At 44.4% G+C, this 23,987-nt stretch overlaps 1 protein-coding gene across 2 annotated transcripts in view; it reads left to right on the top strand.

Annotated features, from left to right (window-relative positions):
- ppp2r2ba (protein phosphatase 2, regulatory subunit B, beta a) overlaps positions 1-23,987 on the top strand; it is a gene marked incomplete at both ends in the record, with an annotated part of 37,177 nt that overhangs the window by 7,453 nt on the left and 5,737 nt on the right. The window contains 4 exons of one of the 2 annotated variants that reach the window (XM_079228640.1): positions 12,825-12,894; positions 20,558-20,655; positions 21,640-21,805; positions 22,787-22,899. In XM_079228640.1, the coding sequence (XP_079084766.1) occupies positions 12,825-12,894; positions 20,558-20,655; positions 21,640-21,805; positions 22,787-22,899 (447 nt within the window). Of the gene's footprint in view, positions 1-12,824; positions 12,895-20,557; positions 20,656-21,639; positions 21,806-22,786; positions 22,900-23,987 lie in introns of those variants that run through there. The other variant, XM_079228639.1, reaches the window with a different exon arrangement.

Consider the following 23,987-nt stretch of genomic DNA (forward strand, 5'->3'; position numbering starts at 1 on the left):
AACATTTGCTGGGGGGTTTATCTCAGCTGCCTGTTGAAACCCAACCACATCCACGGGGGCGATGGCTCTGATCCAATTAGGTCTCGCTCCTTTTAAAGTTTCCCAGCATAGTTTTGTCGATATCTCTCTGAAAATAGCCGTCAGTTGTTGCAGAGTTATCACAGCCCTGTTTGCACGGAAAAACCTGAGTAACGGGGTCGATACGTAGCAGGGATCAAACCAAAACAGTCTGGAGCGAAGATGGCTATAAATAGAAAGCTGTTTATGGGGAGTTTGTTGTGTTTTCTGTTGGTCATCAGCACCATGGGCAGCGAGTACAGGGGCGTGTGAGGGACTAGAGATGCCACATAACTCCTCAGGCCATACTGTCGTGAATGCTTTTACTGTTCTGTCTGAATGGTCTTCTACACACAAGTAATGGCACTGGATAAATGTTGTCTAATGCTACTGTATGAGGCAGCAGCAGTACAGGAAGTGCCAGTCTGACTCTGACACCCCCTTCACCCTGTGCACACACACACACACACACAGTATAAACAACTCTGAATGGGTGGATGGCACATGATGAGTCATATATCAGCAAATCAAGTCTCTGTCCGTCTTTTTATATTGATGGCCATCTCTAGTCTTGTAATAAACAGCGTCTACCTGTAGCACATTTATACCGATTCAAACTGTGAGCCTCACTTTATTTTCAGTCGGCATTGTTATGCAGGAAAGAAAGCTGGTGAAGTTCCTGTGTGTGAACCTTATTAGTCATACTGCCTAAGCCAGTATAATAGACTACCTGTACGATGCAGGAAGTGGTGCCTAGACCCAAAAACATCTATACAGTTTCATATCGCCACATGTGACACGTCTCTTTTAACAAGCTTCTATTTATATCTACTGTTTTTTTGTTGTAATAAATAGTTTTAATCATCATAGTCCATCTATACTGTATGGAAACAATAATTTGCGACTTCACATTGTATATTCTTTAAACAGAGACTCCTCTGGTCTAGACTAAAATATCTCAACAACTACTTGATGTATTGCTATGAAATATGGTTCAGACTTCATGGTCCCACCAGATCCCCTGACTTCTATATGCCATCCATCATTGATTGGAATTCCATTGTGTTCAATAATTTGGTTTATGCCCAAATGCCTATAAAGCTGGTCCTCTTTAGCTATACTGCTTATTAGTAAATGTTGATTATACAAAACGGCATGTTATGATGAATGTTATGAGAATATGTATTATCCCCATACTCTACATATTAATGCATAGGGAGCAAATATCCTGCTAGCCTATAACTGACAAGAATGAACACAATGTACAATCATTCTGACTTAACATAAGTAAATCAAGCATCAAGGTACTGCAAACTATTGTTTGGTTCTGCTGCCGGTGGTGCAGAGGTCTCGCCCCTGAACTCAATCCTGTATATACAGTATGGGCTGTGATCAAGCCGTGCTCCTCCCACTTCCCCCTCAGACAGCGCCCCCTGCAGACCGGCTCTTCACAACACCACTACCGAAGTACTGCAGCCATTCAGCTCATTGTATGAGGGATCAGAATGTTTCCTTATAGCTGATTGGATACTAAACATATCCAAAAGTAAGTTATGTTCATATTTCCATAGAATTGAAGGCATGGTCTTTATAGTTTAGAAATTAGGCTCAAACATTAAAGTATACATTTCTACACAATTTACACGTGAATTTCACAAGCTGTGATGATGAAATAAATCCAGTCTAGGTGTGTGGCTCGCAAACATAACTTTAAAGATAGCAGCTGACAACTGGATTAAATTGAACAAATTGATTTGGCATGGAGCCCTCCCTGTTGACCAGCTTTCTCTCGCTGGAATTTATTTAACCAGCTTTTAAATCCCACCCCTGATATTGTAAACATACCCGCGTCTCCCTCATCTCCAGTGGGATTATGCAGACGTGACTGAATGAGACTCTGTAGGATCAGTACTCGACATATTCACAGGCAGCCTCCAGAGACAGAGACTCCTGTGCTAATTTCAGTCAGAGGTCAAGGACTCAAAAGGGGGGGAAAAAAGTAGATTTCTGTCACTTTCCATCACAAATTAAATCTAATAAATACTTTGGGTCAACAATGTATGAATATCTTAGTCTTAGTAACATAATGAGCTCCAGGTCATTCATTCCAACCTGTACTTATAGAAAACCAGATTATCTGAAATATCAACAAGATAATAATTGTTGTATAAATATTAAGAACCGTAATCGTCTTTTACCTGTTTCCATTATGTGATTTTCCTCAGAATTGCCTTCTTTTTTCATTTTATTTTATTAATGTAGGCATCTTCTATAGCAGCACTTTGTTTGGTTTTTAATTTTCTGATACTAAACTTGTTCTACATACCGACTTAAACAGCCATTAAAATCAATATAAAAAGTTACAAAATAAATGTGGTTTTAGAGTGCCAGATTATGCGCAGCTAAAATTATGATTGGATAAAGGCTGATACAATATGGTTACACAGAATAACAATAACCTGGCATTAAATTACCTCCAACAGCCGTAGTCTGAATGTAATTTAAAAAGGAGTCGATAAGTACAACTTTGTTCCCATTCTGTTATATAAAATGTGCTTTGTTCACTTTGTTCTCAACCTTGGCTCTCTGTGATTAGCTCCCATTGATCTGACCTAATGGCTCTGTGACCCACCTAGCATCAAATGTGTTTGGAGGCCTGGTGTGTGACAAAGTACAATACTGAACCGAAATTAGGATTCCCACCAGCAGCCAATTTGACGCTCGGAAATGACTTACAGTAGGTGTTTTTGAGGGACACGGCCTGGCTCGACCAAGCCAATCTATCAAGAGAACCATTACATTTTGTAATATGGTTTGTAATGACATCGCCTCACACCAAGCCTCCTCAAAGTGACATTGTGCTAAGCTGGTTTTGTCGTAGACACTTTGGCAAAACTCTACCCAGAAATAAAGCAGCTCAGGAGAGCAGTATCATTACGGAGATTTAGACGGCTGTAGAGATTCTGGTATATTTCATTGAGCCCATCTGGCCTGTTTGAAAGTGTTGTGCTGAGTCTAAGAGAGGCGGTCAGGCGGTGGAATAGAGAGCGTGATGGATGGGGTGATGGATGCAGGGGGAGGGGAGAAGATGAGCGTGCAGATTTGGGGAGGAAAGGAGCTCTTTTCCGGCAGAGTAGAATCTCAGGCTTGGCTGCGGCACACTGCTCTGCCTGTTTTCATACCAAGCACTCGGCTCTGGCTCCTAACCAGCCCCGACCAACGAAATGCATCTGAACCCAACATCCCACCCGCACACTCTCTTTCTCTCCCTGACATTTTGGCTCACCGCTCTCTTCCCCCTCTTCATCTTTCTAACTCCCATTCACTACCTCCTTCCTTTCGCTCTTTCTTTGCAATTTTTCTTACCTTCACTCTCTTCTTCTTCACCCGAGTTGGACCTTTCCCTCCCCCCCAGCCTTCCGGTACTACAGAGGGCTGTGGGATAGGGCCAGAGCCTCCAGGTTTCCATAGTGATACTTTGTGTCCTGATGTCATTAGTATTGACGGTGTGCAGCAAGGCCGAGCTGTCCTGGCACAGGGGCTGTTTACTGTTTACCCCAAACTTAAACCATTCACTGTGAGATGTATGTGTGTCTGTGCATGTGTGACATCATAATTCAGTCTGTCTATTTGTTCTATTTCACATTCAGGTAGGGATGGATAACGACGAATGACTAGGCCACAGGTAGAAAAATATGAAAAGATTGTCTGATGAAAAAGTGCTCGGTGTGAAGCGCCGTGTGTGGTTCCAGGAGCTGGATTTGCACCAGGGAGAAGCTTGGCAAGGTGGAAATGGCTGTTTCATGAAGAAACATCCCTTCTGTCTGCTTGCTCACTGTATGATTACTGAAGCGTGTCTGTAGAGCACAACTCCCAGCTGGACTCCCCCCCTCGCTCCTCGTTTTCTTTTCTGGCTGCTTCACTGGCTCGTCCGTCTGAGGAGATGGGCGCCTCCTTAGCACCACTCCCCTCAGAAATGTACATGTGCTGATCTGCTCGCTCTTGTGCCCACGTGTACGACGTCATACGTCTGTGTCGAACACTCGAACTGCAAGGCTGCTCCCACATCTCCACCTCCCATAGATTGTTCGTCTCAGAGCAGGCCCTCGGCGGCAGGTTGTTGCCAGTGTAATTAGTTCTGCTCGGTTTCTTAGGCCAGGGGTGGACAAAATATGGATCCCCATATTGATGCTGTCACATCACATGCAGGGAGAGCACATCGACAATGCTCACTCAGGACACATGCACAAACATGAGCTTGTTTCCACATTCATAAATACAAACCTTCCGCATCCTCCTCTGGTGGTCCTTCATGTATGATACAATAGTTAAAGATTGTCCTAGGATGCAGGGAAAAATCGTTTCCTGCATTGATTGAAATTGTCCTGATTCTGTTCCTATTTAACTCACTGCCAGCTAAGTTGACACATTACTTCCAAAGAAGAAATTAGAACACTTTTAGAAAGAAATGGATAGGGCTGACTTCCCACACACACACACACACACACACACACACACACACACACACACACACACACACACACACACACACACACACCTATTTATTTATTATTTTTGGGGATATTCCATTCGAGTCCGACCAAAAATCAGAAAGCAGACAATTTATTAAAGCTGATATTTCTTTACAGAAAGATCAATCAGAAATGTACAGTAGCAGCCATTTAAGGTTGTGAAGACATGCAACAAGGGTTGTTGTTAATATTCCTGCTGTTTTTTTTGTCATTAAAAAGTCTTTTTAGTTTAAAAAGTCCCCTTTGTGCTCCAACATCTCAAGTTTAGTCAAATAAAGATTCTGCCTCAGTGCATATCTTTGCCCCAACTCAGAATTGAGGGTTATTATGATTATGATTATTATTGTAATTGCATAGATTATATTGTTTATCAACTCTTACTCTTATCCACATTGGTATACCTGCCTCAGAAGTCCAGTGTTGTTGGAGTTCTATACTCAGCATTGCCTTTGATTTGCCTTGAAGTTTACCAAATACGCCTACCCTCAATGTAATTTTTATCTAATCCCAACAAATCCAGAAACCATACTTGTGAGTATTGTTCTGTACATTTGACAGGCTGACAGCTAGCTCTTGGCCAAGGTTAATGCATGTTTTTCATGCATCATATACAGTACGTTGATCATATGTTTTAAACATGTAATATTCCATTTTACCAGATGGTGGTGCTCTAAGATCAGCTCTTTTAATGCTGAAGGGAGGTTGTGCACGTCAATAGCTCAATTTAATTTACTCCATGTGTATGTTTGTATGCTATACCATATTAAGCAGTCATACATAAATGGGTTTACTTTGCACTATACACATCTGTATACTTCATAATGCAGCTGGTATGAGAAGACAATAGATCCCATTTAGACATTATAATGCACGCTGTTTCATTGTTAATATTACCTGTGTATCATCTCACAAAGTGTTTTTGACAGACAGCACGATAAACACAAAGATGGACAGACCACTTTTGCCACTCAGTTTCCCCACACATGTCAGAAATGCAGAGTCCCTGAGGCTACTTTGCAACAGAGATCCCTCATGCCAGATCAATACATTGAGCAATACACATTAAGCCCAGTTCGAATGAGAAACTGTCTGCGTGAGCCAAGCGACATGTTCCTATTAAAACAAGTTGCATGAATTTATCATCTCAGTGGTAGGGCCTGATCCCTCCTTAAGCTCTTCTTCAAACGTGTGTGGGTGTGTGTCGAGTGGAATAGCGTGGATGGACAGCTTGCCACCCTGTGGGCACCACGACAACCGTCTATCTGTGATCCACGCTGGCAGCTGCTCTGCCAAATGGGATTTTCCTGGAGATTACAGCCTCTAAGTGTGACACGCTTGCATGTGTTTGTCTTTGTTGTTGACGGAGTGTGTGTGAGGACTATTGTAATGAAGCTGTGTGCGCCTGTGTTTAAGTGTCTGTGTGTGGGGGTCTTGAGCCGAGGTGCACGGACCATGTTCTGTTGTCACATGGTGCTGGTTGGAACATGACTGAACTCCCTCTGGCACGCTGTACGCAGGAAAAGGGAGTGAATATGTTCAGAAGTGTGGTCAGATGCACACTGCTGCGTGTTCTCATGAGCACCACTAACCCTTGTTAAACAGATCAATCTTCTGAATATAGCGAGAGCCTATGGACGGTATAGAGAACAAGATGATTTTAACGTGTCAACTGTTCAACGTATCCTTTGTGTATTGAATTGTATTTATCAGCCATGGTCGTGATTTATGACCACAATACCTGCAAATCTAATGAGATGTCCCTCAGCCTCATCTGTGCTCCGTGTGCTAGTTAGTAAATGTTAGCATGCCTACATGATATCTGTGAAAACATCAGCATGTAGTCATTTCATTGTTAGCACGTTGGCGTTAGCATTTAGCTAAAAGCGCAAACAAATCTGCCATCTCAATGGATTTTATCATTTTAATTCGGTCTAAATATGTAGCTAATACAAAGTGTATAAAATCCTTATAAGTTCTACTGTGCTATGACAATAATTTCTGACAGTATCTATCGTTAGCTATACAAATAAAGACAATGTTGTGTCTCACCAAGCATCATGTTTAAATTGATAATGTGGCTTTTGGAATTGGTCTGCTTCCCGACACTGATAGTGACATTGAGTTAGTTTTTATTTGTAATAAGACAATTCAATTTGTTTTGTTTAAATGTAGGGCTTTTAGCTATGAATTATAAACGCTCCTATATGGATGTTCATGGGTGCTGTCACAATATCATAGGAGCTTTTTACCAATATTTTATTCAATCGTTCTTAAGTCTATGAAGCAGTTAAAACTGAGCTGTTGTATATTATAAAATATTAATAACATTTTCCGGGTGGATTTTCCCTTTAACCCATTTTCTGTGTGCCTCAGCGTCTGCTCTGTGAAGAGCTGTCCGCGGTCCTGAACATAAGCTGTGCATGGATCCCTGGTCATGTATGGGGAGGTGGCTTTGTCGTCGCTCACTAACCTGCTTAACCTACTTTCTTCTTGCCGGCCTTTCATCCGTGCACAGAGAGGAAAGTGCTGTAGGACAAATATGGCATACTTAAAAACTCACACAGTGTCCGTCCAAGCCATCCAAGCAGCACGGACGGTACCATGCTTTGTTGTATTTCTGTATCTTTACCCTAAATGCATCACTGATCATTTCCCCAATGAAATCCAGCTTTACTCCGAACATGAACACCTCATGTTCGGCCCATTAACCCAACTGGTAGAAAACGTGTTGGGGCGCGCTTGAACCTTCATTGAGATGGATATGACCAAAATAATGACATTTTAAGATCTTAATTGTCCAATTATGTTGACAGCTGTTATGCTGCATTGCAATGCCAGTTCAATTGCAGTTTCCTAGCAACCAGAGAGGTACAATGCAATGCTTTTCTGTTAAGTGGCATAATTTCCTCTCAGCAACACCAGACTGTATGTTCACAAAACGCATCTGAATCCGCATGAATGTGCGAGTGCTTCTCTTCACCTTTTATGCTAATGTTCCCAATGCCTTACTGCTTATAAAATTAATATACAGCAGAAATCGCAAGTGTGCGTGTTTGGGGATTGGGCACCTACTTATAGAGACATCCATATGGGTCGTGTCTGTATGCCCTCGAGATGTGTCAGTGCCTAATAAAATAGCTGTGTTTCTGCAAACAAAATCATTTCAGTTGATTAATGTTCATCCCAAATGCTCCGTCCTGAGCTAATCATTGTACATGCATTCTTTTCAATTAATTAATTATCAAGGGAGGCAGAGAGAGGGGGAAGGCTGGGGGAGGGGAAAGGAGAGTCAGGGGGAAAATACAATCCTGCTGGTCTGAAGTCGCAGAGCAATGAAGCATTAGTCCCATCCTGATGTAATTGGAATGACAATAAGAGTAAACTCGCTGATTTCGGGACAGCCTCTAGGCTTGATTAAATGCCCTCTCCCAAAACTATAGATCCATCTTTTTATCTTTCTATACCCTCTCGCGGTCCCCTCTGCTTTCCTCCGTGTTCCTCCCCCACCCGGTCTTGCGCTCTCCTCATTCACCAGCTACTGCCATGCATCTCCATCTGTACTCTATTAACAGAACAGTCGCTGCATTTTATAATATTTAAAGCCAGAAGGTTATAAACTCTCACTGAGTGCCTAATTTTTCAGCAGTTTACTTACTCCGTATGGCATTTACACACTTGAATGGATGTGTTTTATTCCAACAGAGGTTACGTTTTATTACTGAATTAATATCTCCAGAGAGGAGAGTGTAAAAGAAAGGGCAGACTGAGCAGGTGCATCCAGGCCAGGGTGCTGCGTCCCCGGGGTTTGCTGCTGCTCAGTCCCCTGACAGATGGACGGCCAGGGCAATCCTATTACTCCCATGTGTTTAGCTCCTCTTAATGCCAGGGTGGGTTGCATGGCTAATGGAAGGCAATGAATGCTTGAAGTGAGAATCTCATTCTTGTGGATGATCTCTGTTTGTTTAATAACTGAAGAGCTCTAAAAGCTGTGGACAGGCAGTGCAAATTATAGGCATGATGACTGTTGTCGCTCAGCTAGCTTGTCTCACTGAGGGATGTCATATTAAATCTGCTCAGCCGCTAAATAGGCTTTACAGTTTATACTTCACAGAGTGATGTCATCCATCCTTGTCCAGCAAAGATGAAGAAAGTGACTTTTTTTTTTAAATCCCATCACTATCTGGAGTCAAATTGAGTTGAAATATCTTTTTCATAAAACGTATTATAGAGCACGTATCACATGCCATATTGGGGCATTTATGAGTACCCTGACCTGTCCTGAAGATAGTAATGTATGTCATGCCAGACTGAGACATCTATATACAATAAACCTGGAAATAAAGGGAGCTAAAGGCAGCCTTCGGTTGAATCCGAAGATTGACTGCCCCCCTTCTGTTCCTAAAAACCAGTGTGTTCTGCAGTCAAAACACTCCACAATGTCCTCTTTTTGTGCCTCATGGAGTTGGTCACTACTACTGTGTATGTCATGAGATAATATAGATTTGTCTTCTGTCAGAGATTTACATTGTCAGAGATTTACATTGTTGCAGCGATTCATTTTAATCTCTCTATTAAACCATTGCGGGTAACATTATCAGCGGGAATGCTTTATTTATGACAGTATGGATTATTTAGCCATGCTAGCGGCTCTATGAATGGGAATATTGGTTGGTTGGTCCATACACCACTTTGGGCGAGACTGAAATATCTCAACAACTATTGAATGGATTGGCACGAGATTGTGCGCAAACATTCTCGGGCCCCAGAGGATACTGACTGTGTTGACTCCTCGGCTTTACCTCTGGCACCGCCACAAGGTTGCCATGTTGGGCTTTTATGAGAATGTCTTGGCAACCATGGTATAGATTTCCATGTCATTTCGGGCAAATTTAGCCATCTCTCGTGTAAATGGGATCTTATACAATATCAATAACTGAATTGCGTACAAATGCAATTAACTATTTAACTCTTCCATTATCTATACCATACTCATCTCAAAATATGATTAACTATATGGCTCTTAAATAAATGTTGTGATGATTTATCTTCATCACATATTTGTTGGATTAACTGGAGGAAAATAATCTATATTTTAACCTATTAAACCGGACATTTTCCAGGGGTCGATATAGCCAATTACTGCAATCTTGAACTATAAGGGAATTGCAGTGAAGGTGGAGTATAACTGTGCTGCGTGGTCAAATATCTATACCCATGTGTGTGCATGTGTGCCGCTTGGTATGCAGACAGCGTCTTTTTGCTGCCTGTAGCCCTCCAACGGCATCCCCAGGTCAAGCAATTACCACACATCAAGCAAAGCAATTGGGCATGACTAAAATATCATTGCCATGTGATCGTGTCCCTATGTTTAGGCTGCTAGAGCCTAATTTAACCCACTTTGTCCATACGATCGAGGAGAATTGAGGACACGGTCTTCAATTCTCGTGGCCCCCGAGCATTTCCTGCAAGCTACAACACACAAGCAGCTGGCCTGTAGACGTGCCGTGACTGGTCTCCTACCCAGCGGAGTGGGAGACGGGGTGTAATGAGCAAGAGATGTGAGGTAGCAGAGGAGTACCAGTAGCTGGAGGAAGAGGAAAGGAGCATTAAATGAGCCGTGGGGTGCAGAAACTTGAGGCATTTGGAGCGCGGGATCTCAGACTACGCCTGTATCGACTCACTTGCAAGGTCACGTGAATCGATTTGAGAGCGAATGGTTTCCAGTCACGGTTGTTATTGTTCCGAGATGCTTTCCATACGTATATGAGCCAGGGCGGTCACATTTTGACTTGGCAGGAAAGACGGGGGGAGGGGTTAAGGGGAGAGGATAATGGCATATATGCAGGGAATGGGACAGAGGCTGGGAGGGAGATGGTGATTGATCCCAAGCTCTGGCTCTGAGCAGCATTTGCCACTTATTCCCTCATTATACAGTCAAATATATCGGTGCCTTTAGCTGCCACCCCAACCCTTCATCTGTCTGTCCCTCCGCCTCATATTTCCCGCCCTCGGCTCCCAACAAAATCTGATAAACCTGATCCTCTCATCCATGCGGCTTCATTTTACTAAATCCATTGTTTTCACTGATTTCATTTCAATTTCATCCGGTCTTGCTGCTCAGCTGGAGGAAGGCTCTGTGTTTCTTTTGTGCTTGTAACACCTCTTTAAATATTGATAGAGATGGGAAGCACCGCTGACCACTCAGTCAAATCCGAGAGGGTCAAGGATGGCAGAGTTTCTCTGCAGATTTCATTAAGGGGGCAGAGGACTGTACATATGAAAGCATGTGAATCACAGCACCTCGCAGACGCTTGAGCAACCTTCATTATTCTGCTGCATGGATAACGCCCCGTAATGTATTCCAATGGAGATGGAGGTTGGAGGGTGATGGGGTGTAAAATAGCATGTGTAGGAAGGCCCTGTTTTTCAGCTGTGAGCTGCCTGCCGCCCTCACAGCCAGATACCCATTAGGACAGCAGCAGAGGATTGAATGTGCAAATGGTCTCATGGATTAGAGAGCTAATGCATTTAGGAGAGGGGGCTCCACAATCTCTTTATTGCCGCTGCTGTGTGTGTGTGTGTGCGTGTGTGTGTGTGTGTGTGTGTGTGTGTGTGTGTGTGTGTGTGTGTGTTGAGGCTCGTGCAGGGGAGATACCCTGTCCCTTTGTGGACACTGAGAGATTTAGGGTAAAGTGAGTAGATAAGGGCAGGGATTCACTACTCGCACAGCCACACCAATGCAACACACGCACACACACACACACACACACACACACACACACACACACACACACACACACACACACACACACACACACACACACACACACATCAAAGCTTACGGTTTGACCATGAAGAAGGCGTGCTGTTATTAAAACTCAGCATGGAAATGAGATCTTTCCAGTTAGAGGCGCAGACGGCGGCCCTACTAATCTAATTAATCAGCGTCTGGGATTTCTCATTTTCTTCTGCCCTCTTTTCTGTCCCTCTTTGTTGCTCACCAGTCTTCTCCCTTACACAACTCATCCTTGCCGCCCTCTCCTTTGTGTGTCCCTCTCTGGCCGGATTTCTCTGAATCTGAACTTCACGCCCCATCTCAAGCGTTTGGGCAGAAATGTGCCATGTCATGCTCCTCGCCTCCTAGAACACATCTGATGAAGGCTCATGGAAAGTCGGCCCAGTGCTCAATCTGCTGTGAGGATGTATGGATGCCTCTGCAGCAGGACGGAGGGATGGTGATGCAGAGATCCAGGCTTAACAGGCAACCTGCTCCCAGGCCAGAAGGCAGCTGTCGGCTTTACACACACAGACCTTGTATAGGTGGCCATCACGCTGTGAGCGAGCAGAATAGGAACTCTTCCTGTGTGTCGGCGGTTCGAAGGGAGCGTCTCATTTGCTGCTCGTGCTTTTTTTTTTAAAGAGCCAGCAGCCAGGCAGCATGGGAGGGGCACTACTTTGCTGAAGCACAGCAGCACAGTGGGTAACTACAGTACAGCTCTGCTCTGCGCACAGTGAGTCAGCTGAGCTGCCGGAATCGCAACCGCCGGTGAATGAATGAGGGAAAGAGAGAGAGAGAGAGGGAGGGAGAGAGAGAGAGAGAGGAGAGACCCTGCAGTGTTCGGATACGGAGAGGCGAAGGCGATGCTCTGGGGATGCGCGGAGTTCAGAGGCTGACATGGACATAGTGAAGTGATCGGAGCAAGCTTGTTGACGCATAATCCCGCCCGCCCCGCTGGCGCTGGGAGGGGGCAAATCTAGCTTTCCTAAACTCAAATCCTCCACGAGAGATTTAGGAAGTGCGCTGCTGCTGAACCCGTTCAGTGCACCTTCAGGACATTTATTTTCTCTTTGACCAGCCCTGAAAGTGAAAATCAGCATCGGTTTAATATTTAGCGGGGATGCATATGTCTCACATGTGCATTTGAAGCAGAGGATCTAACGCGCTATCATCATTAGAGCATTCAATCCACTGTTGGAATCGGCACTTGTCACTGCGTCGCGGACGGTGGGCGGTTGGATGCGCCCTGAGGTGTGGACAGGACCTCCCCGTATATCATCATCATCCTTATCATCCTCATCATCATCACAAGTATTTGATCGAGACTGTGTTGATTACACGTGAGATCTGGAGCCATGACAGGCCCCTCGCTGGTCCCACAGCCCGCCTGCTGACGGTACCGGGCATGATGGGAGCAGGTCTGTCGCTTTCAGGATCCCGAACCAGCCGATTTATCAATGGAGGAGGAGAGTGACACACGGAAAATCAACAACAGCTTCCTTCGCGACCACAACTATGCAACCGAAGGTATTTAAACAGATGATGTTGGGAGGAGAAAGACTCATTTTTTTAAGCTCTTTTACCGGCACATAAAATAACCTGAGGCTGCAGCTAGAGGGATGCTATACTATCACAGCAAAAATAAGTCACTGCAAAGGAAGATTAAAGGAATCGAAAGGAGAAAAAAAAATATTGAGCAAATATCACTTAGGCCTCTATAAATGGCTTGGGTGATCAAATTAAGATATTATATTAGGCGTTATAGCGACGCTGGTTGGCCCATGCAGTGCGTAAATGCGCATTTAATCACCTCAGATGCACTATAATCTGCCATAGGGGTATTAAAGGAATATTCCGGTCATGTGTCATAAACATGGAGCTTGTAACATAGCGTGTGGTGTCAATAGCAGGAGATGAGGTGGCTACACGTCACGCCTGCTATTTCAGGATGACCATCCTGGCCGAGGGGGAATCAGGGCTTTAATCTGTGTGGACTAAGAGCAGCAATGGGATAAAGCCTTACATCTTCGGCTTCTGCAGGCTGTATATGTGATCAGTTAAAAAATAATGCATTATTGATGAAAGAAACGTGTTTTTTCACTTTGTTGGAATAATTAGACAGAGAAGGTGCCCTAATTTCAAGAGGCAGTGCAGTTAATTATGGATATTTCTCTCTCTCTCTCTCTCTCTCTCTCTCTCTCTCTCTCTCTCTCTCTCTCTCTCTCTCTCTCACAGACAAAATGTTTTTTTGACTGTGCTTTTAACTGGAGATTTGGACAATAGCTGTTTTCAGCAGCACCACCGCTACAAGCTGCTCCAGCACACGTGCGTTTCCTCCTCATTGACCACATCAGCCCCTTGATGAGCTGTTAACTAATTGATGCAAAATAGTTCCCTGATGTAAGTTCCACCAATCAGCTCCACCTCTGCTTAGACCCCTGGTCAACATAAAACATTGATTTACCAATTTAACTCATACATCTCATTTATATTCACTGATTATAATAACTTAGTTGTTTATGCAGATTGGTTGTTAACTGCTCTACTGATGATCAGTAAGCTAGAAATGTAACTGATCGTACTGAGGGAAAACTGACCTGCTTTACACAGGCATGTCATGTGATACATACATTGCCTCTAAATATATCAAATTACACCTCACTAATCATTTTTGCCTGATTAAGACACAATGTCAATGACAATTGCAATCAACTTATGTCGATGTCTATATTGTCTTTCCATTAATTGTACTAAACATAAATAGTTTAGATTTCTTTAGGCGTTAGTGGTCTTTATTGTTCAGTTTAAAGCAGTTGTATTTACAGTGCAGTCTGTTTGAATACTCTGCAGCATTGGGGCACCCATCCTTTCTTTTATTTCAGCATCCTACCATAAGGTTTGAAGATTTGACAAAATAGAAATGCCAGCAGAGCAACTCATAATTAAACAACCAAATAGTACGTCGTCACAAATGATCAAGTACTTTGATGGAATAGAATTGATAGATGGGTGTGAATGTGGTGTTATGTGTGTCTGCAGGGGGCTCAGGTTACTGATGCTCCTGCAGGTCGGTGGTCAAAGCTCAGAAGACATTGAGTCTCATTCTATATATTGGAGAGCATCATCATTTGCTCCGCTCCTGCTCTTACAGATGACTCCCTGTCACCGCTAAACACACACTGGTTCAGAGCGAGCAGAAGTGAAGTGGGGGCTGGGTTTGGGTGTGATGGATAGCTTTGTTTGATGTGTGCGCTGAAATGAAAAACAGGAGGGGATCTTCCTCTTCCAGCTTCTTCCTCTCTCTCTGTTGCACTATTTCATTCATTTGAGGAGGAAGACGTGTCTGAGAGTTACCCAGGGTGTAAAATGTGTCTCCCAAAAGCAAAGGACTGTCTGGTCTGCGGCCCATCTGCGCTTTTCAAACAAGGAACTTCTACTTTTGTTATTCTTTATTGTTGTAATTTACGACTTTTCGTCACACCTCATATACCATAAATGAGTGTGGGTGTGTGTGCCCATTCACACACTCGCTTCCTGTCTCCTAAAGTGGTATGAAGTCAGTCTGAAGTCAAAGATCATACATCCCAGTATCTGGGTCCTCATAAATTCACCAAAGTGCACATGCTCCATCAGGACCAGCCCATTCAGACCACACACACACACACACACACACACACACACACACACACACACACACACACACACACACACACACACACACACACACACACACACACAATCTCATATGCATACACAGGTCCCAGTTGCGGCGGGCTGGTAGGGATTTCCCTAAGGCCGTGCATGCCCACCGAAGAAGGACACTTTAATGATGTCACATTTTAATGATGTCACTCACGTTGACCTTTGGTTTGTACCAATCTCCTGCCTCAGTGGGTCTGTGGGTGGCTACATTGACTTGGTGTCAATGAAAAAAAATGTAAAGCTGTACTGGTCATCCATAGCTGGAAATAAAAAGATCCTTTCCACCTTAATGCAAACATGATCAGATGCATCATCGTTGTGTAGATGAAAGAAAATTGCATTACAGACTGATTTGCATATACCAGCAGTCTGCAGATGACACGTTGCTAATGGTGATAAAATGGATGGTGTGTGTCTCGCTGCCGCTGTGTATATCAGTGTGTGTTGAGTCAATGGACTGTTACGCTGCTACAACATGAGCCTCAGCTAATTTTCATAATCCGCACCTTGGATGTTCCTTTAATGGATGAAATTGTCAACTAGCACAACACCACTCGGGGTGTCGAAATGTAAATAGCTCCCTCGCTGTGAGGAAGGACCTAACCTAATGTCTGCTTTGGTATTGATTTCTGGTCCTTCACAATTTAGCTACCGGAACAATGACCTAAAGATCTATTGGTAGGACATGTAATCCCTTCGACCTTCTCTCCCCTTCCCCCTCGTTTCTCTCATTTCCCCTCAATGCTTGTATGTCTGTCTGATGCGAGTACAAGCTTGTGTGTGATGTGACCCCTCTAGACCTGCTGAATACTGATGCAGTCCCGTAACATGGAGCTCACCGCCTTTACTGCAGCTGCTGATGAGAGCAAAGCACCGCCTATGGTTGGCTGTGCCAAGGCAAACGGCCCGGGGCCACACTTTAGGACCCCGGCATAAAAAGATTTAGCCCAGCGTACCCCCAGGTCCCATCCATTATTCACTGCGAAACACTCAAAATGCCGAAACCCCGCCTCGGCACATAGCACAAGAAAGATAATGTCCTCGTGTGTGTATGGGGGTTTGGGTGGGGGCGTCGGGTGCTTAATGGCAAGCTGTGAAGTTGGGGCGAGTCACACTCCTTATTCAGCAGCTGCTTTCATCCCCTGATTAGCTTCTTATTAAGTCTGCAGCTCGATGAAAATTTAATGAGAATTTATTAAAGAGTACCCGTGGTGTTGCTACTGTAGGTTGATTACAAAAAAACATCCTATTTCTCAACTGGCCTTTTTTTGGTCATTTGAGGCATTGCTGCGATAGACGTACTATAGTGAGTCAGTCTAGCCGGAAGGGGAAGCAGTGTTTGACCTTTCTGGACTTTATAATGCTCGGCATTTGTAAGTTTTGATAGCTAATTCCTGTGTCCTGTCGAGGAAACAGCGTCACTCGGCCTCTTTCATGCTATGGTGATAAGGTCACTGCAGATACAGGATTTCAGTCTGTACAGCAGCCATCTGATGTTTGATTCACTACAGCCCTGACAACAGGAACATGAAAGGGATTGCACCAAAGCAACACAGACAGACAGAGAGAGGGTAGAGACAGCTTTTGTTTTGTTGCTGGATTATAATTCTATGCACCCCTTCTTCCCCACCATCCCCCCTCCTACATCTTCAATTTCTAAGAGAATACCAAATAACAAGCATTTGAAACGATCTCACTTGGCATTCATGTTAGCACATGCAGGAATCGATCGCCGAGTTCACTGCTTTTCACCACTTCTCCTCGTTTCTCCCAGGCCTGTGTCCGTAGTCAGATGTGTGCCACGCCGATGTGTTAATGAAGTGTGAGAAGTGAAGCAGTAACACGTCTCGCCCATTTCACTCTCAACTCCCTGTGGGGGTACAGAAAAGCAAAGCACACAGATGCACACACAAAAGATAGACTATACACACACGCACACACACACACACACACACACACACACACACACACACACACACACACACACACACACACACACACACACACACACACACACACATTCTGTGTTATTCTCAAGGGGCTGATCCTGGAGAAAACCAGGTTAATTAGCTTGTTCACTCCAGATCTTACAAAGAGTCGTGCTCTTCAGAAGAAGAGAGCTGCATTGTGCTCTGTTGCTTTGTGTGCAGCCATTAAAGCCTAATGAACCCATAATCATATGGCTGGGCATGTGGACCAGTAGGTAACAGGGTTTGTTCAAAATTGTGATTGATATACATTGTTTGTGGTGTGAAAGAAGCCGTTATCAGTTTGCCTATTCGGCACGGAAATGGTGAATCGAATTTGCGATACATGGGTGTTCATGTTCCTGGAAAAAAAGACAAAGTGCAGATTGATTCATTTTGTTGATTGTCATGGGAGGAACAAGAGCGTCGAGTGAAAGAGAGTGCGAGAACGAACCTGCATTATCCCCCGGCCTGATCCTTTGACGCAGGCAGCTCAGCACAAGTGCTGTAATCCTCTCCTCTCCACGTCTACCGCTAACAAAGCATTTACACGACACCGTGTTGCTCACGTCCCTCCCTCTACCTGGAATTATTGCACACCACTTACGCAACTAGCTTTCCATGCTTAGACAGTCTGCCTGTCTTACACAACCCTCCAACGCCACAGGATCAAGTCTCAGTTTGTTTATTTGGTTGTTTTTCTCCCATCCCCAACAGGATTACAGTTGTCTAGAGAGGTTAGCCAGGGTGCTCCTATTCTGGTCTGTGCTGTAGTCTGTACTGATGTTCTCTACGAACTTTTATCGACCTACTTACCTCCCCAGACTTTCCCCCTCTTTTCTTTTCGTGGCCCTTTCTGTTATGCATGATAGATGTTGCATGCACGGGCGTCTATAAATACATTCAATATCCTCACTCCCCGCCCTGCGTTTCTGGCTCCTCGTGCACGCTTTTCATTCCAGAATCAATGCATATCTATGTTTCCATCCAACTGGTTTGAGTCTCGATTCTATATTGCATGCCGAAGGGGAGTTATTGAGGGTCAGATTGGAGCCTGTGTTATTTCAGTCACACACACACACACACACACACACCAGCACCAGCAGCAGGCTTGTCTGTGTTATTACTGGTGATGGATGCGCGTTATCTCGAGCATCCCTCTGATGCATCAAGAAGCGCTGACCTGTCTGTGTCAGACCTGGCTGGCCACAGGATTTATGGGCCTCATCTGGTTATGGTCTGCTGATGAAGCTGTGCGTTAGAGAGAGAGTGTGTGTGTGTGTGTGTGTGTGTGTGTGTGTGTGTGTGTGTGTGTGTGTGTGTGTGTGTGTGTGTGTGTGTGTGTGTGTGAGCGAATCACCAACCTGCTGCTACTATACCAGTTCACTTTGAACTTGCTGATGCTCACGTAATAACAATCTGATCCGGTGCAAGCGGAAATCACGACAGACCCCGCCCACCTGCTAGTCAGCTCGTTTCCTTTAATGAAAGTTTATCTGAAAACAGTGTACGTTGCCATTTTAACACAATTCCATCAGCGACTGAGGGTTAATAGATTGCCTTGTCTGCTTTGAATACATTTGCATGAGAAAAAACTCATTTAGGGAAGCATTCCATCACGTCGCTCGGAGTTTCTGCTTCACTGGCTCCCACCGATTCTTCATTCAGTGAGATGATTGAAGGACGTATCCGTGTGTAAACTCGTTAAATGGCACCCATCAATTACTGTTTCTCCTCAGTGACTTAATGGTTTGATGATGAGGAGAAGAGAGTGGGGGAGATGGGGAAAAAAGTATGGAGGGCAAAAAGAGAGAGAGAAAGAGACGAGAAGGTTAAAGAATGCTGACTGCAAAGCTGATTCCATTCGATTCACAGCAGTGGCTTTGGCCTGATGGTGTGTGTGTGTGTGTGTGTGTGTGTGTGTGTGTGTGTGTGTGTGTGTGTGTGTGTGTGTGTGTGTGTGTGTGTGTGTGTGCTGGGGGGGTCACGCCACATATCTGTGCATGCAGATACAGAAAGAGAGATAACTTCAGCGTCTGTGTGCGCGACAACGATATGGTGTCAGTGGGTACTCCGTGGATGTAATTAGGTCAGAATGTGTCTTGTCTGTGAAACGTTAATTAGTTTCTTGATTCAAATATGATTAGGGTCTGCCCCCACCCCTCCCCCCCGCCCCCACACACACACCCACACACACCCCTCAAGACATTATCAACACATAGACATAAGAATCCCTCTGGTGTCATTCTCGTCAACAATTAAATGAAACAAGGGAAAGACACACACACACACACTCATATATTGGAAGACACTTAGTCATTCCCACCATGCACAGCAGCTTCATGTGAAGAGAGGAGTCCATCTACAGGGACTCTATTGTCTGAAGTTGTGTGCTGCATTGAACAGCGCACACTCCCCCAGATGCAGTAGCAGGTTTTCACTCTATTGCAGCACTCGCTCTGTCTGCTGAATTACAGCTAGCATCAGCAACTAAGTCTGAGAGCTATTGGCACACGCGCACACACACACCCCTCTGACTGCCGCTAGAGATGGAAACGGTCTCCATGGCAACATTCCCCACTCCTGTTCAGCGGTCCGCCAGTAGCAGGTCCACAGAGGGCGTGGGGGGTACAAAACAACAAGCTCTTTCTCTCTCTCTCCCTCTCTCTCTGTCGGTCTAATATTATTGTCACTGTTTAACAGAGGACTAGACTGTGTGTGTGTGTGTGTGTGTGTGTGTGTGTGTGTGTGTGTGTGTGTGTGTGTGTGTGTGTGTGTGTGTGTGTCAGACATAATGCTATGTCTTTTTAGCCCGGGGCTGTATAATAATTACAGTCACCATTAGCCTCTCCTATATCTAGGTAGATGTATGTTTTTGAGGAGGAGAGGGAAAGCTACCTTAAGGGTAGGTGTCTATTATTTACTTTTGGAGGAACTGGAGCTATGCAGAGACATTTAAAAAGGTTGGCAATGGAGTATAATGGAGCAAATATATCATAATGCTCCCATATTTTTGTTACCCTTTCGACTACACTGCCTATGTTGGAAGTTAAAACAAAAGTGTGCGACACATGCCACATATATCAGCTGCAAAAAGTGAGTGGTGTAAAGGTTTGTGTTTTTTAATGAAGGAGCAGGAGAGTCCGTGAGCAGCACGGGGTCTCGCTGCCGGGAGGAGAGAGGTGAATGGCATTATTAGTGTGGCAGCAATGTCCTTTAAAAAGCAGGAGTTCAATTAAATGACCCAAATTGGCTCACTTCAGTCAGACGAGGGTCTGAATTAGTTGATATCATGCAGTGACTCATTCAGTGGTGTCTCCTAACCCATATTACACCAAACTAGGGTATCTGTGTCGGAGAGTCCTCTGATTTTGTCACGAGATTCCCCCTCCATTTCCCTGACATGCTCCTTTTTTTTCCCACTCTAGGTTTTTCTTTCTGTCTGACTGATACCTTGACAGCTTTGTGTACGTCCACACTGACATTTTCTCCCCCTCTCTGCTCTGCTTCCTGTGTTGCAGCTGACATTATCTCAACGGTTGAGTTTAACTCATCGGGGGAGCTGTTGGCCACCGGGGATAAAGGAGGCAGAGTGGTTGTCTTCCAGAGGGAGCAGGAGGTAGGAAATGCCAACAATGCAACACTAATTATGCTTCTGCTGAGAGGAGTTGACAGCATTGAAACAATAGAGTTGAGCTTTTTGATTACTAGCTAATAAAAGGGTTTATTTGAAAAGGATGCCTAGCAGTAAATTCAGCAGTAAATATCTAAACGCTCCAAACCCCAAAACAAAATGGGAGCGCTAAGAAGCTCCAGTGGGGCCATCATTACATGGAGGGGCGTTGTTTAAAACCGCCTAAATGTAGTCTGAATTCCATATAAGATGCCAACATTTCCAATGATACCAAATATGTCATGCTGAATTACAGAGAAATATGTGCAGATGGTGCATTGCACTTCTAGAATGTTTAATTTAATTTAATGGAGAAGCCATAAAGATGTAGCATCTTGAAAATGGCTGTTGATTGAATGTAAATGCCAAAACACTGTGGCTGCTATGGAGTGCTAGAACAAGCAAATAATGATAATAAAACGAAGCACATATATACAGTTTATATGTGTTTATGCTGGCGGCTCTATGGGGCTGTACCATGCACACATCAGAGCGTTTCACTAACACTAACATCAGCATCCTCATATACTCATATGCTAACAGGCTGATGTGAACAATGAATATAACGTTTACCATGTTCACCATCGTAGTTTAGCATGCTAATTTTTGCTAATTAAAACTAAACACAAAGTGAAATTAAAGCTGATGAAAATGTCATTAGTTTGTCACGTATGTGATCATAAACCAAAGTATTCTAGATTCAACCTGGTGATGGCTCAAGCCCCTAACATGGCTACAATATTTCATCTCACTTTGAAGCTAATTCAGGGGAAGTTTAAGGAGACTATAATGTACATTCATGCCAGCAACGCTTTCTTTTTCCTCTCTCAAATGTTGCACATCTTGTTAAGGAATTAAAGTCTTGATAACAAATTTGTGGGAAACAACATTTCATCTTGTCAATCTCTTACTATGTTTCTCTTCTTGCAGAGTAAGAGCCAGCCCCAACGTCGAGGCGAGTACAATGTTTACAGCACATTCCAGAGCCACGAGCCAGAGTTTGACTACCTGAAGAGTTTGGAGATTGAGGAGAAGATCAACAAGATAAAATGGCTTCCTCAGCAGAACGCCGCCTACTTCCTGCTCTCCACCAACGGTCAGTCAGTTATCTAAGGCGGCCCTTCTGCTGTGAGAAAAATGGTCAACGACGCCATTAATCTTTCACAAGAGTGTGTTCAGATGTAGGCAGAGTGTTGTTGTTACTCCATAACAGTGTCAAGTAAAGGCATGATTCATTCCTCACTCTGCAGAATGGTCTGATGTATACAGCTGATGTAAGAGATGTTATTAATATCACATGAAAATGTATTTTTGACTGTCAGTGTGAATGTATTGGCGTTTCGCTTGGCTGAGCAAGTGCCACCAGCAGAAGCGTTTCAGATTGAGGACTTCATGCATGGCCGCCACAGCAGGAACACACACAGACACACACACACACACACATATCAAAGCATGTGCCATACATGCACGCCAGCTCACACACACACACACACACACACACACACACACACACACACATCAGCAAGAGAGACGTCTTGCAGATTGTGGGCTTCATGCATGGCTGCTACAGAAGTGCTAGCGGTGGCTGGAGCAGATGGTGGAGGGTCCTGTGGCGATGGCCTCGCTGCTCTGACACCAATATTCACAGCGGAAATTAAAAGAAGAAAAAAAAGAAGGCAACAACCTGACTGCCGCCGCCATCCCCCTCTCTAGACGGACCGAGAAGATGGGATGTAACTGGTGTTTGTGTGGTGCAGAACTGAAAGGCGCCCAGATGGCTTTTTCGAGGGGGGGGGAGCATATACTGCAACCTGGAAATGTAGTCAACATGGAGATTGATATCAGTGACATCAGAACATACACAGGAGCCGCCATTCATCATTCCCGCTGGCTCTTGCCCAGCTACATGCCAGATTGGCCGCCCAACCCCCTGCTTCCATCCTGTATCTGAGATTCACTGTAGTGAGCCATGATCTAACTGTATATTGTGTGTGTGTGTGTGTGTGTGTGTGTGTGTGTGTGTGTGTGTGTGTGTGTGTGTGTGTGTGTGTGTGTGTGTGTGATGTATCCATTCCAGACAAGACAGTGAAGCTGTGGAAAATCAGCGAGAGAGACAAGCGTCCGGAGGGCTACAACCTGAAGGATGACGATGGACGGATCAGAGACCCGTCGACAATCACCTCACTACGGGTAAAATGGGGTCACACAGAACTATCACGTCTAACACACAACCCTGAATGTCACATGGAGTCAGGGCTCGTATAGCGGGTGTGGTAAATGTTCGGAGTCAAATATCAGGTCATGCTGAGAAGAAGGGGAACATTTCAGAAAATTCCAAATTCATCTGAAATGGAAAGAAAAAACAAAACCAAATCAAGCTCTGGCCTCTCAAAGAGACACGTTGTTAGCTTAGCTTAGCATTGCAACTGAAAGCAGGGAAACCGCTAGCCTCGCCCCACCTGGTAGGTGAATGTTGTTACCTTTGGGAAAGAGCCATGCTAGCCATTTCCCTTGTTTCAAGTCTTTATGCTAAGCTAAGCTTACTGGCTGCCATCATTTGTTTTATGATTAACACCTGCTTCTCCGACTGCAACATGTCAAACAACTTTCTGTCACAAAGGTGTATCATCAGTTTGCACATTGAATAGTCCAATTACGTACAGCTCAGATAAGCTGATTTAAATAAAAATGTAGCATTCAGTCATTATGCCATGATAGCCTTTAATCCTACATGAACTTCTTAGCAAGGCATTCTCTCTGACTGCACCGTCTCTGTCAAAGCTGACACCTGGATTTCCCTGTAATACATGCTCACTTTCAACACTGATAAATGACACTCACACCAGCAAACACACAATGGTTGGACAATTTTGAACTTACGCCATCAGAAGAAAGTGAGAATGAGTGATCGATATGTTCACTGAAGTGAAGACCATGAAGGGATCATCCTCTCCTCCTCCCCCCCAGACTTCTCTCAGTCTTATCACTCCACTACCTCTTTAATTTTCACACAAAGCAGGCAGGCACGTAGGACTGTGTGTGTGTGTGTGTGTGTGTGTGTTGTGTGTGTGTGTGTCTCTGTGTCTGCCATAGTAGATTAGTGCTGTGTTCAGCGTGTCTGTCCCTCTTTGTCTCGCTGGCCAGGGGATCATAGCAACCTGGAGGACAGGCCGGGACTGTGGCAATCCTGTTTAGAGGCTGTGAAATCTGCGCATGGGGGGAGAAGGGGCGGAGGAAAGAGGAGAGCTTCGAAAAAAATCATTTCAAAATGTAGTCAG

Source organism: Taurulus bubalis (assembly GCF_910589615.1).
Source record: "Taurulus bubalis genome assembly, chromosome: 13".
Classification (NCBI taxonomy): Eukaryota; Metazoa; Chordata; class Actinopteri; order Perciformes; family Cottidae; genus Taurulus; species Taurulus bubalis.